We start from the raw sequence: 16,991 nt of genomic DNA on the forward strand, positions 1-16,991 counted from the left end.
TAGGATAAGCAATTTGAACAAATATTGATCACAAGATAGACATATCAAACCAATAGAATTCAAATGACAAACAACCTTTGGGATTTACATGAAAAACTCACAAAATAAAGAGCCAACTAACTAACTAATAAATAAAGAAATATAATAACAATTTTTTTTTTCTTTAGAGAGACATGTGATGCTTCTCTTTTTTTTTTTTAATTAAAATAAACTAACATGATTTATTTTTTTTTTAGATATGGAAAGAATGGAGGTAAATAGAAATAAAATGATATTACTTTTGCTATTTTTTTTTTTATTTTTTTCTTCTCAAAAAAAAAAAAAATAAATAAAAGATGGAAACTACTTGAAAATCAAAATAAAATGATGTTGCTCTTGTTCTTTTTTTTTTCATTATATATATATTTTTTGATGATTTCTTTTTTTTTTACTTTTTTTTTTCTTCTCTTTTTTTTTTTTTTTTTTTTTTTGACAAGAGACAACATATAAAAATAAAGATATAAAGAAATACAATAAAGTTACAAAGAAATAAACACAAAGACTCTTTTGACAATAAATTAATCCCTCTAGTAAATGTCATGTTTGAAATTCCAAAAATTTGACTTTACCAACTCAAATGATCAATAAAAGTTCAAAAAGTTGTTTTCTCAACTCTCACAACTCACCAAAAATGAAAAACTTTACACTCAAAATTTTTTTTAACTATATGTGTTTACAACCATTTTACCACATGTTTGGAAAGTGCACAAAAGAACTCTGAAAATCACAACTTGGTAACAAAATATAGTAAATATTGACTCAAACTGTAATTTTACAATCATGCTTGGATAATTTTGAAAAAATTTGACTTAAAAAATTCAACAAGACAATTACAATTCTCTAAATGAACGCTCACCAGAGCTCACCACCCCCAACTCAAAATTAGACAGTGTCCTCAATGTCACAAAAAATATGAAATGAAAAAAGATAGGGAAAAGAGTAGACCTGATTGACGACAATATGCACGGAGTGAGAGTGGAGATAACCTAATAACAGTAACCCAAAACAAACATAGAAAATAAAAAAATATAAAATAAATTAAATAAACTTACTAAAAACATAAAGATAAAACCTGATTAGTCATTGGTAGACAGAAGTGATCTCCTCAGGTAAGTCTACCAACTATATGTTTGTACTATCCAGTATCAAAAATGAACTTTCTTTTATCCTTCGTCTCAAAAATAGATGCATTGGTGACATTTTCAGGATAAGGAAAATATTCATTCTCAATGTCATGAAGGAAATGGTATGCTTGGTCACTTGAGAAAATTTTACAAATTTGCTCCACAACTGTGTCTATCACATCAGTATGATAATACTTGTTTTCATTTGAAATGGTTGGAAGAATTTCAGGATGAGAAATATTGTCACTCCAAATAGTAATAGCATCATCCTCATTGAGTTTGCAAGAGATTGGGGTAGAGGGTGATGGTATTATCTCAATTTGTGGAGGAAGAACATTGTTTGAAATTTGTTCATTGAATTCCATATTTTCCTCTACTAATTGAGTGAGCGAAGCATTTTGGTTTTCATTCATCTTTCTTTCATTCTCTAGACTAGCAAAAAATATTAAACTATTTTTCTCTAGAGATTCGCTATTGCTAAATTTAGATGATTGACAAAACGTATAAGCTTTCTCAGCAAAATCCAAATCGATTGGTGCATTGTAGTTGTACTCAGACTTCCAACTACAGTCAATAACATTTTTCCAGTTATGATTACCATTCTTATTATCAACTACTTCATAGTCAAAATAAGGTTCATCATAAACTTCATCTGTATCCTCGTACTTAGCTTTCAAAACATCCAATTTTCTAGTTAATAAATTTACTTGAGCTTGAAGTTTCTCTCTTTCGCTAAGTTGAAATGCACCATTAAAATTATTAGTACCATCAGTAGTACTATAATTTGCAAAGTTTCTACATGAAGCATAGTATATTGGAAAATAAAACTCAAAACGTTGCTTCTCTTCTTCATTCATTTCTCTTTTATTTTAGTCATAGGTTTTTTTTTTGTTTTAATTTTTTTTAGTATAAGGTACAAAAATGCAATATTACAAAGACTAACACAAGAATGCTCACAGGCCGATTGGAAAGGTTGCCAAGCTACCGCTTCGTCCCGACCTTACCTAGACAGAACCGAAGTTCCCAGGTAAGATGGAGGGTACACTAACGCAAACCTTATTTAAAAACCAATCTTTCTTAGACAGAACAAACTCAGTTGGTGTCATATATATTATTACATTATTGTAAGAAATACTAAGTGTTTTATGATTTTTATATATTTTTTGTATTTTATGATTATTTTTTTTAGAGTTGCTAAAATCTAGATCTAAAATAAAGAAAAAGAAATTTTAAACTAAAAAAATACTAATAATAAACAAAAAAGCAAAAAATAATATAAACTATCACACTATAACAAGTACTAAAGTAAAAAAAATAAAAATACTAAACAATAGCTATTATAAAATTAAATAATAATTTTTTTTTTTAGGAAAAGCAAATAAAAAAAATTATATAAATATATATGTGTTTTTTTAATCAAGAAATCATTTCTGATAAGGAAGATCGGATAAAACCGCAACCTTAGAGCATACTTTGAATTACTTGATAATTTTTTTTCTTTTCTTCACAAATATTTACACAACATAAGCTAATATTCACAGGAAAATAAAATGTAAAAAAAAAAAAAAAATTACTAACCTCTTGATTGTAGATTTCGCTAAGCTTTTTTAAAAAATTACCTCCCCGGCAACGGCGCCAAAATTTGTTTAACGCCCAAATGTGACTTCCACTAGCGGTGGTTGTAGTATAGATCGGGCGGTCGATTCCACAGGGAGGTGATTATGGACAAAAGCGTTAGTAGAAAAATAAAAACAAAAGGTTAATCATAAGTGATAATAGTAACCAATGATTTTGTGATTTTTAATTTGATAATAAATATTAAAAGAAAGCAAATAAATGTATAATCAATAGTAAAAGAGAGAAAGACTTTAAGAATCATCCATATGCTTGTTTAGCTATTTTGTACCTTTGATTCACAAAGTTGAGACTAATCATACAACATTAAAGTTCATTATATTTTGAGTATACAAGTTCTTGAAAATAAAAGAAATGATTTAATCTTACGTAGAACCTAGAAATGACATTATACATCAAGCAATAATGCAATAAAAGATTAAACATAAAACTAAACATAAATATTATTTTTACTAAATGGAAACACATAGAAAGAGCATGACTAATCCTATATATCTTTAGTAAAAATAATGACAAAGAAAATAGAAATAGAGATGGTGGTGATAGTGAAAGAAATGAACATTAATATTACTTTTCTTAATTTTTAAGCACATAGGAAGAGCATGACTAAACCTATATGTTTAATAAAAAGTAAATAAAAATGAACATAAAAGATAGAACAAGATAAATACTACTATTACTACAATCACTAAATAAAAATATATAGAAAGAGCATGACTAAGTCTATATATATATTTAGTACATAATAGCATATATAGTAGTATAGATGGATGAAGAACAAGAAAATAAAAGTGAAATAAAAACTTGCATTACTCAAATAAATATTACATGTGAATCAAAGATACAAAATAACCTCACTTTGCATATGGAATCATCCCTAACCTTCCAAGGAAGATTAGACCATTATGCTAATCATTCTCATAAAATTTCTAAAGAGAAAAGATGAGAAGAAAAGATGAGAGAATTTTGCTATAGTTTTTCTACACTAAAAATTACACACTTAGTGAGCTCCTATTTATAGAGCCATAAAAGGACTAAAAATAAATAAATATAAATTTGGGATTATAAAATAAATATTAAGATTAAATTTGACATTTCAAATCAAAAATAAAATTAATATTATTTTTGTTATCATTATGATTTGTCTTCTACTCTTTGGATGAAGGTTGAGTGTGGAAGAGGAAAATAGGATTGATGATGACCTAGGCTTATCATCATTGCATCACATGCTTTGGAAGAGACAAAATTGATTATGAGCTTTATGGGCTAGGCTTGACCTTTTTGGGTTGGGTTGCTTTGGACTTCAACAAAAATGCCATTTTTTCCCTCATTTCTTTTCAACCTTGCTCCTTCCTCTTTCTTTCAACAAAAATACACTTTAATTCCTACAAGAAAGACATAAATTGAATCAAAATTAAATATTTTCATTTATAAAATATATTACAATAATTTCATGGAAATATTAATTAAAACTCAATTTGTTTTATCATTTAAAATAAATAAAAGTGTATTTTTAACCACTAATCACCAGCCATTCCGGATAGTATACGTCGCGGATCATGCTATTGGACAAAAGTTTATCCACCTCTTTCTCTAAGGCCTCAGCTTTCGCCGAGTCGAGCGGGCGTCTCTTTTGCTGTATAGGAGGCATGTCCGGGTTGACGTTGAGGACATGGGTGATGACATGAGGGCTGATGCCGGTCATGTCCTCTTGGCGCCATGCAAAAATGTCAATGGCGCCCTTCAATGTTTTTATTATTTTATCCTTTTCCTCCGGATCTAGGCCTCTCCCTATCCGGAGTACTTTGGTGGAGTCGTCGTCGCACACTGGTATCTCTTCGACGTCCTCCATTGGTTCTACGACCCTTTCGGATCCTATACGAGGATCCAACTCGTCTTCTTCAGCCTTTTCTACTTCAGGGGGCCCCCGGACCATGAGCACTGGCAAGTGGGTGGCAACGTTGTAACATTGCCTGGCCTCTCCTTGGTTTCCCCTCACCGTTCCGACTCCGGCTTCCTGGGTAGGAAATTTTAGGCATAGGTGTCGGATAGAAGTTATTGCACCGAAGTCGACGAGGGCCGGTCGGCCCAAGATTGCGTTGTAGGCTGTTGGACAGTCTACTACCACGAAGGTGCAATACTTGAACGTGCTCTGGGGAGTATCCGGGCACAGGGTAACTGGGAGCCTGACTTTTCCCATCGGGATTAGAGTTGTCCCGTTAAACCCTGTGAGCTGCGATCCGCTAGGAGAGAGGTCCCGGTCGGTCAACTCTATCGCAGTGAAGGCCTCTTTGAAGAGCAAGTTCACGGAACTTCCATTATCAATCAAGACCCTAGCCACTACTTTATTTGCAATGGGGGTCTCTATGACCAGCGGGTCGTGATGAGGAAAACGCACCGTCTTGGCGTCTTCTTCCGTGAACGTTATGGGCTGGTCCATTAGCCGAGGCCTTTGAGCTGGGAGTTGAGTGACCTCCCACACCTCACTGTGCCTTGCGGCCTCGGCATATCTCTTCCGCTCCTTTCGAGTGTTTCCTCCGATATGGGGACCTCCGGAGATCATGGCTACCCGTCCATTAGGCCGGGGCGGTAGTCCGGGTATATCTCGGGCGTCACCTGCGGGAGCAGCTGGAGGCAATGCTCCTGCTGTACCCCCTGGTGTTCCCGAAGGCATGCCCCCTGCCACCTGCCCCGGGTTAAGGTGGGGCAACCTATTTTTGATCCACTCATAGAGGTGGCCCAACCGGATCAGATTCTCAATCTCATCTTTGAGATTTTTACACTCGTTGGTGCTGTGGCCAATATCGTTGTGATATTCGCACCTTTTACTCGGATCTCTCCGGGAGCTGTCCCTGTACAATGGCTGGGGCCTCCGGTAATGCGTATTCTGCCTTGTGGCAAAATAGACACGTTCCTGAGAGTCCGTGAGCTCTGTGTACTGGGTGTATTGGGGTGTGTACCCCTTCTTTTGGCGCTTTTCTCCCGTTCGGGTGCTGCCCTTGGAAGATCTCTTGCTTCTAGACCCTTGGGTAGGGCACGTTAAGCTAGCGGTTGGGGCGGCTGTGAAGGAGCCCGTCCATTCACCCGGACGGATTGCCGTAATGGGAAGATGCGGGGGCGAGCTTGGCCACGGGCGTATCCGGAGTAGCGAAAACCGTATGCCACTAATCGGAGGGGTCGCGGTCGGGACAGTACCTGAGGGCGATACTCCTGGCATGTATCCTGCTATCCCGGTGGGATAATAGCCTCCGTAAGCCACGATCTGGGCTTCCTCGAGGTTAATATATTTTTGGACTCGCTTCTGGAAGTCCTGAAGGCTAGCAGCGCCTTCTTGCTGTAATTCGTTCCAGAAGGGAGTCCCAGTGCGGATTCCTGCTTGGAGAAGCGCAAGCTGTTGTCCGTCGTCGACCTTCTTGGTCTTCGAGGCTTCCTCTCGGAACCTCTTGATGTAATTCTTCAAGGTCTCGGTGGGTAGTTGCTTGATGTTAGTCAAGGCACTCACCTCCAAATTGACCTTCCTGGCGGCGACAAATTGTCTCCGGAAGTTGGTTTGGAGTTTGTTCCAACATCCCACCGATCCTGGTTCTAGTTTCTTGAACCATTCCTCCGCCGAACCGCTCAGAGTGAGGGGGAAGCATAGGCATTTGGCGTCATTGCTGACCCGCATGACTGTCATGACTCGGTTGAATCGTGACAAGTGATCACTGGGGTCGGAGTTCCCAGTATATGCCGCCATTTCGGGCATTTTGAAGTTTTTAGGGAGCTCCGCCTCCAGGATATGCTTGGCACAGGGCTCCCGGTCCTCACTGTCCGAGTCGGAATCATCTCCCTTCTGCCTCCGGGAGACTCGGGCAATATCTTTTCGAAGGATGGCAAGCTCTGCCATAATCCCTTCGTTTACGGTACCCGAGGAGACTTCGGGTCTGTATCTTTTTTGATCAAGGTGATCCCGGAGGTCACCTTGATTCCCATTGATTTGATTTCTCAGATCAGTGGGTGGACATCTCTGTCCTCCTCTTCCTCTACCCCCCGGTTCCTGGTGCACGGAAACGCTTTTCCGGTCCCCTCGATCCTGAGGGCCAAGACTCCCTCTTTGGGGCTTGCCCCTCTGCGGACCTTTCCCCTTAGGGAAATCTGAGCGGACCTTACGCGGATCCTGCGCCTTTTTCTTTCGACCAGGGGCAGAAGTAGGGTTTTTTGTTTGGTTTTCCTCAGCAGGGTGCCTTATAGGGCTAGGTTCCCTAGGCCTTTCGCCGGGAATTAGGCGAAGACGTAGGCCGGCTCTCCGTCGAGTCCGGCGGCCATTGCCTTGGGATGCACGTGAATGCCACCGCCTCCATGGCTTTCTGCATGGCTAGCATCACCTCATGCATCTTTTGATTTTGCACTTTCTGAGCTTCGATCTCAGCTTCGTGATCGATAGCTTTTTGTCTGAGGAGCACCAGCTCTTGGTAGCTTCCATCATCGTAAGCGTACTCGTCGAGATGCTCCTCGTGGTTTTCATCTGGAACTTCTTCCTCGGATTCCTCTGCTGCCCTTGAGGCTACATCCTCTTCATTGGGATCTTGAGCGTCTTCTAGAGGGCGAGGGTGACGTGTAGCTCTCGTCTCCACCATTATCGTGAAGTTAAATGCTTGTTGTGAAGCAGCTTTCCTCAGCTCTCAATGAAAGCACCAAAATGTTGACCGAGGTTTTCGGCAACCAATAAAATATGAATATAATGATGAGCTGTAAGAAAGCGAGATGAAGACTTTTTACGTGGTTGGGGCGTTAATGAGCCTTAGTCCACGAGCCACTGCTATTAATGGATATCTTTAATACAGATTTTACACTTGGGAGAATGTTTCTCTCTTTAATACAAAGAATGTTCTTGGTGAGTTTTTTCTCTTTTTGCTCTTGAGCAACCAAGATTCTCCGACCCCATTAAATGATCTTTGAGGGGGTATTTATAGTGTTTTGGTGGGGTAATCCCTAGAATTGTTCTTACATATGTGTCTGTAAGTATCCATAAAGTTGGGCATTTCCGATGAATATGGGTGATGCATGGTCAAATCCCTAGGTGCTGTAGGGTTTTTATAGAGAATGTCCTTTTTGTCTTATGATTGACGTGACTCTTCGCAGAGTAGCCGTCGCTAGACTTAAATGATCATTACTGTAGCGCTGCTGTTTGGGGGTTGTGTCGTCAGACTTTATTGCGTGTTACAGTCCCAACACGCTTCCTCCCATGCAGCATTAAATGCGACTTGATTTCTCGGGAGAGACCTGACACATCCCGGAGTGCCTTCAAGCTATGCTCGCTTCCGGGAGTACCTTGTACTCCGGGTATATCCTCCGGGACCCATACGAATAACGCTTCCTGGTGTCATAAAAAGACTTAGCAGTTCTTCCCAAGTAATTTGATCCACGTGTCCCCTCTTGACTGGTCCACGTATATTGGGCGATTTTAGGAGCAACAGGTTAAAACTGCCATTAAACGGTCGGATTTTTTTTTGGGTAATTAACCGACCGAAAAAACTGAAACCGATCGTTATACATATATATATCAATTTATTATATTTTTTTGTTGCATGTATTATAGTTACTAATAATATATAAAAATAATACATTTTTTTTATTAATATTAAAGTTAAAAGAATAAGATAATTAGTTTTAGAACAATTAATTTGTATGTTTGTAGTTGTAAAATGTAGAATAATGTATTTATAGAATGAATTGGATCATTTTTTTTAAAAAAAAGTTCGGTTTGGGCAGTTTAAACCGACCAAACCGAGGTTCAAAACAGTTGGTTTTAAGATAAGTTTTGGATTGGTCAGTCAGTTTTTGGATTACACCAATCCAGACCGAAAACCGAATTTTGAATTTTTATATAGAAAAATACTGACCAAACCGACCGATGCTCAACCCTAGATTTTACTCCTAAATTTCTTGAGAGGAGCTGGTGTGGATGAAATTTGTGAGTTTAATAAATTTGGCATATGTTTGTGTGATGAATTGTGGTCTGTCCAGGATCATGCATTCCGTGACCAAATTAGCCCTACTTGTTGTGGCGTCCTTGCAAGAATCAGTTCTGCTTCTTCTAGCCTTGATGCTGCATGGAATTCCTTGAACTATCTTCCCTTGTTGAAAGTTGTTAATTAGGAGCTTAATGATGGAAGAATGGTTATATTTGTGGAAGCAGCTTGTAAGGATATGTGTGCCTCTGCTGGCATCATGGTGATTGAGTTGGAAGGAATTGTGACCGAGGCGCTAGCTGTGAGTATCGATTCGAGTTAGCCGCTGGAAGTAGAGGCTTGGGCCTTGTTCCACTCGGTAAATCTTTGTCGTGCTCGTGACTGGAGTCAGGTGGTTCGCTTCAAATTGTCAAGCGTTGGTGTTTGGAATTCAAGCTCAGAAGGCCCTTGATTGGCGCATGGCATACTTGTTTTAGAAGTCTATATGAAGGTGCTTGATTCTCTATCTAAGGTCGATGTCGTTTGGATTCCTTGCTCCCGAAACATGTTGGCTCATGAGCTTTCTTAATGGGCGTTTAGTTAGTCGTTTTCTAGTTTGGTTTCTTTTGAGGATTTGACCCCTCTTGTGGTCATATGAATTGGTTATTGCTTGCTCTATTTGAGCTTTTTCTTCTATACCAAATGACATGCACCTTAGAGAATCAACTTATTTTTTTTTTTATTTATTTAAGTGTTTATATATTACATTACATAATTTAGGATACATCTATTTAGATAACTGACTTAAAATAGTTACGGTATGGAATTTGAATTTTAATAGTTAATGTCTACTCTAAACACTATAAATAGATGTTTTATACTCATTTGTAAATACACATAGTACATATCTAGAAAATACCAAAAATTTGATTATTTTATGGAGTTATTACCATCGAAAGTATCTTTTTGAGAGAGCATTGCTATTAGGCACTAGTAGTGCCTAGCATCTTCTCGACATGTCGCATTGCGATTGGTTATCGATACTTTCTAAAAGCTATTATATTAAACTATATGAGACCTTATACTTAATTAAACCAATAACGATACTGATACATAGGAAGGTGATAGGCACCACTAGTATCATTTAGCATTTCTCTTCTTGAAATTGTGTAAGAGTGAAAAAATTATCAAAATACTCTTGTTCAGTGGGAAAAGGCGTTGTTGGTTTCCTCTAGCTAAAATTTACACTCCAAAATCCACTCTTTTTTCTTTTTGAATTGAATTCCACCGTATTTATTACTTCCTAATACTATTTATTTGCCCATGAAAACCAAACAGAGTCTATTTTTTTTCACACATAATAAGTTCATATTAAAATATCTGGTGAAGCTACCAACAACTTATCTACTAAAATCTATTTAAAAAAATTATCTACTTATTTTCTGAACAAAATGGCCCCACTCACACCATTATTAACTCATCTTTCTTCCTATTTTTCATCTCCCAAGGGCCATTACTCTTAAAAAAATCTCTATTTTTTTTGCCCCAGTTTTCAGAAAATGTTCCTAAAAAACAAAATTCCATCAAAGTACTTTCTTTTTATTATGCATCAAAAAATAAAAATTAAAAAAGTTGACCTTTTTCCTTTCCCATTAAAAATACTCACATGTGACTTGCCCTTTTTTTTTTTTTTTTTTTTTTTTTTCACTATCCCCATACAAACCATTACAGATAATTATATCATTATTCTTGTAATTATTGTTTAAAAAAAAGGAAAAACTCAACCATCTAATATAAACTGCATAGCATCTTCATTAGATTTTGCTATTGAAATAAAAGACTATCACATAATAATAATAATAATAATAGCCTAAAAGAGGGGACCCTTTCACTTCTTCCATTGCACCATCATAACCATTACACGATCAATCACCTTCACCCCCACAAAAGCTTTTTTCCCTCACGTGGTTAAAAGTACGGAATCACGTGCCACATTTATTTATTTCTTTTTTTTTTTTGTTAATTTTTATTTTTATTTTTGTGAAGATGCCTCATTTCTTTCATGTGCTTTATTATTTAGCTAATTAAAATTTTTACTCTGAACTTTATATATACTAAATTATGTTTTTTAAACTTTTAAGATCGTTAAAAATATCTCTGAACTATAAAGATTGTTAGGTTTAATGAGTTTTGTCCAATTTTAATAAAAAAATCTAACATAGATAAAAATTCAGGGATATAATTTAGTACATGTAAAAGTTTAAAGTACATGATTTGGTAAATATCAAAGTCTGAAAAATATAATTTAATATATAAACAATTACTGAAATAGTAAAATTAAATGAAATTAGATAAAAATCTTTAAATTTAATAATTTCAGTTGAAATAAATTTTTAATGAATAGAAAAATTTTGAAAATATAATTTAGTACATGTTAAAATTTAAGTGTCAAAAATCTTAATTAACCTTATTATTTTACCATTTTTCGTTTTAACCCCAAAAAAGGAAAAAAAAAAAAAAAGGCCCAGCTGGCTTAGACTGAGTCTGAGGGCTCTGCAGCACTGTACTCCATTTTGTTACCACCATTACATTAAGCGGTGCTCTCCACGCGCCGAGTAGTGAGTTGGGTGAATTCAATCAAACAACAAGTGAGAAAAACAGTCTCTCATACTTCGTAACATGTCTGAGACTAAAATTTTCACACTTGAAAAAACAGGTCTTCGCACGTGCCACTCTTCCTCTCTTCTCTCTTTCGTTCCTGTTTTTCCTTTTTTCTTCTAATTCTATTATTACTATACAGTATACACTACCACTCTATCTCTGTTCTTTGCTTCCTCTCTCTTCTGGTCCTGTTAGAGAGAGAAAGACGGGGAATTTCTTAAGAGAGAAAGAGGGAAGGAGTTCGGTTTTTTTTTTTTTTTGGTTTTACTCATTATTGGTCTTGATGAAAGGGGAAGCAAAGATGGTGCTTAAGTCTAAAATGAAATGGGTTGGTTTGGTTGGGCTTGTTCTCTCTGCTATTTCTCTCTTTGTTCACATCTTATTAGCTAGATTTACAGATGGGGGTATTTCAGAGTACCAGTCAACAATCACAATCTTCTCTAGACGATCCATTGGTGAAGACTTCTCCAAAACCGTGAGTTTTGACTATTTCATCCAATGAAAGATCTCTTTTTTGATTTAAGTTTCTTTATTTCTTGTTTAAATTTTCCTGTCCTCTTTCGTATGCTTGAGTTTTTTGTTTTTTTTTTTGTCTTTTCCCTCCGTTTTGGAAGCTTCCATGGCGGTTTTTACTTCTGGGTTTTTTGTTACCATGTTGATGTATTATGCGCTCAAGATTGGTTTTTGCTCCAAGAATGGAGAAATGTGATGTTTTAGCCATCTGGGTTTTGAGAAAAATATCCTTTTTTTTTTTTGGTTTTGTTTTGGGGGGTTTGATCTTAGGAAATTGTGTGAGACTAATGTTGAATTTTTTGATACGTGGATCATACTATTGCAATATACTTGAGTGTACTTTTTTGGTTGTCCCTATAGAGCATTTATTAACATATGTTTTTCTTTTGAATTCTAATGTGTGTGGTGCAGAGTCGATTGTATAAAAGGCTATGGGGACCAGTGAGGCGGCTTGAATCTTTGCACCCTGATGCTAACCCAAGAAGATACTATGCTGGTTAGATCTCACGTGTTTCTTATTGGTGACATTTGAAAATAATTCAATTTATGATTTTTTGGAAGCTTGTGTTTCAAAATTCTTGGTTACATTATTGTCATACAATAATAGTAATGCTAACTTACAAAGTTTGAAGTTCAAGACTTGTTCTATGAGTTAAAATGGGGTAATAGTAAATTTAAATTTTGGACCTTTCATTTTTGGGATCAATGTTTATCCCAGTAAGTTCACTGGAAAGTTAGCAGTAATGGGACTTTAATTTTAAAATGACTCACTTTGGAGGTCTGCAACTCCTCTCCATTGAACCTTTGAATGTTTTGGTTTTGTTAAAATGTAAAGTAAAAAACAGTGTTGACCCACCTCCTCTTAGTTTAAGCTTTAAGGATTTAGATATAATAAGATGGTCTTAACTGTTTGCAATCTTATTCAATATGCTTTATTGTATATTGTTTATGTATACTTTTAAGTTACTTTCTAAATGCTGTTCTTTTTTTTTTTTTTTTTTTTCTTTTTCGGGTATGTGTAACAGATCCAACTTCACATACAAATAGATTTATCTTTGTCAGGATACAAGGGGGTTTCCATGAAATCCGAAATGCTGTAAGTAAGACTGTCATGGTTTAAATTGAATACGACTTGTATAGTCAGTGGTCGCTGCTGCCTTAATGGATTTAATGATAGTGTCATACCTTTTTTTTCTTGTGTTGCTTCTGACAGATATCTGATGTGGTTGTTGTTGCTCGATTTCTTAACGTGACCTTAGTAATTCCGGAGATTCTATCGGCCACAAGTAGTAAAGGAATCAGGTTGTTATTCTTTGGACAACAATCAATACAAAATTAAGTTTATTTTAGTGATGTTCTTCGTCAATTTATCAAATCCCGTGTTTTATGAAGTTCTCAGTTCAAAAGTTTTGCCTACCTTTACAATGAGGACCAATTCATGGCTGCATTAGCAAAAGATGTCGTAGTTGTCAAGACACTTCCTAAACATCTTAAAGGGGAAAGGAGAAAAAAGAAAATTCCAGTTTTTAAAGTGCCTTTCGCTGCTTCGCCATATTATTATCAGCACCATGTTCTCCCTATGCTAAAGAAGCACCAAGTAGTTGAACTAGTGGTGTCTGAAGGTGGATGCTTGCAGGTAATGACAACTATCTTGCTGCCTTCATTGGTTGGTTTCCTTCTGATTGAGATGATTCATTTACAATGTGTAATTCATAAATAGTTCTTTTTATAAGTGTTTTATATTTTTCCTGGATCTGCTACAGGCTATCCTTCCGCCTGAACTTGAAGAATATCAGAGGCTGAGATGCAGGGTTGCTTTTCATGCCCTTCAATTTCGGCAGGAAGTCCAGGAACTTGCAACCAAAATATTAAACAGGTCATTTGACTATTCATCACAAACTCTCACTTTTTGTTGTACTCGTAAATTTCACTTATTCTGATTTTTTATTTACTTAAGGTTACGGGCTCCTGGACTGCCGTTTATTGCATTTGATCCGGGGATGACTAGAGATGCTCTAGCATATTATGGCTGTGCTGAACTTTTCCAGGCATGTGGTTCAAACCCAGAGTGACATTTGATGAACTCTTCACTACGTCTTTGTAGCTGATTTCCTTCTCGTTTTTTTAATTTCTTTCTTAGGATGTACACACTGAGCTCATTCAGCACAAAAGAGCTTGGATGCTTAAACGTGGAATTGTTAAAGGCAATCTTAGGGTGAATTCAGCTAACAAACGTCTTAACGGTTCTTGCCCACTAATGCCTGAAGAGGTAAGCATTAGTTACACCAAGATTCGGTGTTATTGGTGGCTTCTGTTGCCTGTCTAATTCTATACTTCTTTAAACTTATGCCTTCAATGATTTAGGATTTTACTTAAAAAATGGTTTGTAGGAAAACATGTATTAGTTATGTGTGATGATCATTTAACATAAAACGATAGAACAATGACAGTTCTGTAGAGTTTACTTTATCCAACAATATTGTCTTTGAGGTATTAACTATGCCTATAAAGAAGATATTTCTTGATAGAGAACTTAACATGTTTTGAATGCCTGCAGGTTGGCATTCTTCTCCGTGCGTATGGATACTCATGGGACACTATTATATACGTTTCTGGGGGGGAGATCTTCGGGGGACAAAGGACATTAATTCCTTTTCGTGGCATGTTTGAGAATGTTGTCGACAGGACTTCTCTTAGCACCCCTTGGGAAATCAGTAGGATTTATGGTCGGGAGGCCACTCTTGAAGACAGTTTTCGTAAAACTCCCCCTTCCATGGAAGAAGAGATGAAAGTTGAAGCATGGAAAACTGCAGGCCCACGTCCTCGACCGCTTCCCCCACCTCCAGCACGTCCAAAATCCTATAACGTTGAAGGTTGGTGGGGCTGGGTGGCTGAGAGTGACAATGAGCCTGACAGTACGGTTATAGAATTAAGGACCAACGCTCATAAATTACTATGGGAAGCCATTGATTATGCTGTATGCGTTGAAGCTGATGTATTCATCCCAGGATTCGATCGTGATGGTAAGGGCCATCCCAATTTCGCAAGCTTAGTGATGGGTCACCGACTTTATCAATCAGCTGCATCGAAAACATATCGACCAGACAGGTAATGTTTGCTTAAAAACATAGATGGATGTTCTTGAAGTAATTTAATTTTGTTTTTAAGCTTAGACATAACCCACATTGCCCTTTTAAATGCTTTGATACATTTTTGTGGTTGATTTTGCAGGAAAAAAGTTGCTAATTTTTTAGATGAAATTCGGGAGCATTTGTATCATGCAAATCATACTTGGTTGACCTCAGTGCGTAAGCATTTGCGAAAAACACTAATTGATGGATTACTAGAAGCATCACGAGCATCAAAGTCGAAATCTTTCATCTCTCATCCAGTTCCAGAGTGTTCTTGCTTGAGGCATGAATCTGCTGAAAAAACTACAACTCAAGCTTCAAGTCCTATCTCCACCTCACAAGCCCTGGCTGCACTCGGTGTTGTTCATAGATGCCCCGTATGGATGGACAACGAATCTACATTGCATTCAAGAGAGAAGGAGAATGAAGATGATTTCGACGAAGATGATTCCATATCATCTGGACTGTTTTTCGACCAGGACAGTGAAAACCAAGAAGGCAGTGGAGCCGGAGAGTTAAACAACAAAGAGGAAGCTCAACTCGAGGATCAAGAAGAGGAGGGCGGAGAGAGATGACCGGTATGCTAAATGAGTTCTATGATCAATCCTTCGATTTTTCATAAAAGGCATTGCCACCCCTCTCTCAGCCTGGCCGCCTACAAGATAGTGTTACTAGCTAGCTAGTGAAAGACAATCTCGAATGCTGAGTTTTTCATCTGTGCTCCGAAAATAGTGGCTCGAAACACATGCCCATTTGCTGGGCAGCTCTATTATCATAGAGAAAGAAAGATAGAAAGGAAAAACACTAGTCCATTGTAAGTAATTCAATTCAAATCCCCATCATAACCTATTTAATGTAACTTCTTTTTGGCCTCCTAGAAAGTCTTAGGTTAAGTTTCTTATTGCCTAGAATATTATAATTATTAGATTTACATAAACTTTGTCAAGCAAGTATCATATAATAATGTTCATGCTTGACACCCATGATTAAAAATAATTTGTCAGGCCAATGTTTTTTGGTTTGTAAGTGCCATCAGAATTATGGTTCTATTCTTCAGTGAAATAAATTCTCATTCTGCTTAGTAGATCTATATTCATTTTAAATTATTATTATTTTTTATTAACAGCTAAAAATGAGATAATAAGTTACTACATTACTGTTATGAGAGTTGCTTCATTTTTGATCAATTACAAAGACACTTTTGTAAGTAATATTTAACAAAAATAAATAAATGTTTCTGTAACTTCAAATAAAATAAAAAAAATTGTAACTCAAATTTACAAAATTAATTTGTAATTTTCTTGGCAAATTAATTTGTAGACTTAGTTTATATGTTTGTAATAAAGATATAGTATTATTTTGATTAGTATTGTAAGTTTGTACGTGTCGTGTTGGCTAGACTCATTTATCAGTGTTTTTTAAAAAACGGATCGTGTCATGTTGTGCTACAGAAAAATATAAACCGTGTTGTGTCATGACAATATTTTTAAAAGATAAGTCCGACAAGAGGTGTAGGTTCAATATTTTTAGGTCGTGCTCATATTTATATGGTGCTTTACTTGAGTGGGCAATTTTTTTTTTTTTTGAACAATGAACAAAATTTTATTGAAAAAAATATTAGCGTTGAGTATATCATAAGAAAAAGATAGAAGATCCTCCATCCAAATTAGCTGACCACCACCCTAAAGAATACATATTTTGGAAGAAGAAGAACATTTTCATGAAACACTTTTGGAAAAAACATATTTTCTAAATTTTGAAAATATAGTTTATATATAGGAAAAAGGGCGGGCTCAAGCCCCAAGCCCAACAAGTACATAAGGCCCAAAGATCAAAGTTGAACAGAATCTAAATATCATATCATTGTAGATAACCACTTGTACTGTACCCCAAACCAGAATTCGTCACGTGTTACTGTTGGTTAAACTATAGCTGCGCATGTTAGTGGATATAACAAT

General features: G+C 36.3%; 1 protein-coding gene across 1 annotated transcript; it reads left to right on the top strand.

Annotated features, from left to right (window-relative positions):
- Positions 1-11,366: 11,366 nt before the first annotated feature.
- Positions 11,367-16,114, top strand: LOC115700554 (O-fucosyltransferase 27). The gene is made up of 10 exons (XM_030628123.2): positions 11,367-11,864; positions 12,314-12,398; positions 12,928-12,998; positions 13,116-13,204; positions 13,295-13,538; positions 13,666-13,778; positions 13,860-13,950; positions 14,043-14,171; positions 14,460-15,010; positions 15,134-16,114. The coding sequence occupies exons 1-10, from the start codon at positions 11,673-11,675 to the stop codon at positions 15,606-15,608; spliced, it is 2,040 nt and encodes a 679-aa protein (XP_030483983.2). The 5' UTR covers positions 11,367-11,672; the 3' UTR covers positions 15,609-16,114.
- The last annotated feature ends 877 nt before the right edge of the window (positions 16,115-16,991 follow it).

The sequence above is a fragment of the Cannabis sativa genome, chromosome 8, assembly GCF_029168945.1.
Source record: "Cannabis sativa cultivar Pink pepper isolate KNU-18-1 chromosome 8, ASM2916894v1, whole genome shotgun sequence".
Lineage (NCBI taxonomy): Eukaryota > Viridiplantae > Streptophyta > Magnoliopsida > Rosales > Cannabaceae > Cannabis > Cannabis sativa.

Coding starts and splice junctions, on each gene's coding strand:
- LOC115700554 (XM_030628123.2), top strand. CDS start 11,673: ATGAAAGGGGAAGCAAAGATGGTGCTTAAGTCTAAAATGAAATGGGTT. Junction 12,399..12,927: donor CCCAAGAAGATACTATGCTG/GTTAGATCTCAC, acceptor TATGTGTAACAG/ATCCAACTTCACATACAAAT. Junction 13,539..13,665: donor CTGAAGGTGGATGCTTGCAG/GTAATGACAACT, acceptor GATCTGCTACAG/GCTATCCTTCCGCCTGAACT.